Source organism: Nannospalax galili, unplaced genomic scaffold (genome assembly GCF_000622305.1).
Source record: "Nannospalax galili isolate Female #2095 unplaced genomic scaffold, S.galili_v1.0 scaffold1830, whole genome shotgun sequence".
NCBI classification, from domain to species: Eukaryota; Metazoa; Chordata; class Mammalia; order Rodentia; family Spalacidae; genus Nannospalax; species Nannospalax galili.
The window spans coordinates 317,302-318,388 of NW_008328092.1; the positions used below are offsets into that span (position 1 = coordinate 317,302).

The 1,087-nt window shown below is 66.8% G+C and overlaps 1 protein-coding gene across 1 annotated transcript in view; it reads right to left on the reverse strand.

Annotated features, from left to right (window-relative positions):
- The window catches only part of Pitx1 (paired like homeodomain 1), a 6,174-nt gene that overhangs the window by 4,616 nt on the left and 471 nt on the right, over positions 1-1,087 (reverse strand). The window contains exon 2 of the mRNA XM_008848064.1: positions 683-919. Coding sequence (XP_008846286.1) covers positions 683-851 — 169 coding nt within the window. The 5' untranslated portion in view covers positions 852-919. The remainder of the gene's footprint in view (positions 1-682; positions 920-1,087) is intronic.

The window sequence follows — 1,087 nt, forward strand, 5'->3', positions numbered from 1 at the left end:
GCCCCTCTCAAGCTCTTGAGCGGAAAAAAAAAAAAAAAAAAACACAGCGCAGAGCTGGACCGGTCGAGAAGCCGCCTCAGGCTGGATCGCCTGGTGGCTCTGAGCCCCGGCCGGCTGGCCGGTTGTAAGCCGACCCTGCCAGGAGGCAGGCCGCGCCTCCTGGCCCGCTAGTCCTCGGTGTCCGGGGTCTCGTTTACTGTCCTCTCTCTTCTTGTTTGTTCGGAGAGCCCATCCCTTCTCTAGAATCCGCTTTCTCAGTCTGCACCCCTTGGCCTGTCAAAGTGTCTGCCCCCTCGGTCTCACTGGGCACTTAGTACCCGCCATCACCTCCACTCCCTTCTCGATCTGCCTCTCCCCTACTTCCCGGAGGCCTCTCTGCGTCCTGGCGCTTACAACTCCACTTTTTCTCCCGCTTCTACGTGCTCCTGCTCCCGAGGGCTGTCAGTCCAGCTTTGGCTGTATGCTTGTGCATCTGACTTGTGCTTTGGCGCGTGGGGACTGCCTGCAAGTGGGCTCCCGTGTGCGTGCCTGCGTGTGTGTAAATTTCCGCATCCATCGTCAGGTCGAGACCGGAAAAAAGAAAGCTCTTGACACTCCTGGGGCAGAGAGAGGACCTGGCCGCACGGGGCCCTGTTCGGTGCGCCCGGCAGGCTTGGTGCACGCCGAGCAGAGCAGCGCTTACCTGGCAGCTCGGTGTCGGACGACTCGCTGGCCGAGTTTTCCAGTGGCTCCCGGGGGTCGGGGGCGCGGGCCAGGTGGAAGGAGGGCCCCATGTCATGCGGCGGCGGTGGTGGTGGCCGCAGCCCCTCGGGCAGTCTCTCCAGGCTCATGCCTCCCTTGAAGGCATCCATGGAGGTGGGGACCGCAGCCGGCGCTCCGGGGGCCGCGGCTGGGAGCGCCCGGCCGCCCTGGTTGCGACCTGTGGGGACAAGAGCGCTGCGCCTAAGCGGCTGCCCCCGAGGGCTGCCCGCGCCCGCGGTCACGCCGCTCCGTCTCCATGGACCGCCTGGGGCTGCGGGCCCCCGCGTGGGGCTCGGCGCTCCGCAGCGCGCTCCGCCGCTTGGGCCTCAGCCGCCCGCCCGGCCGG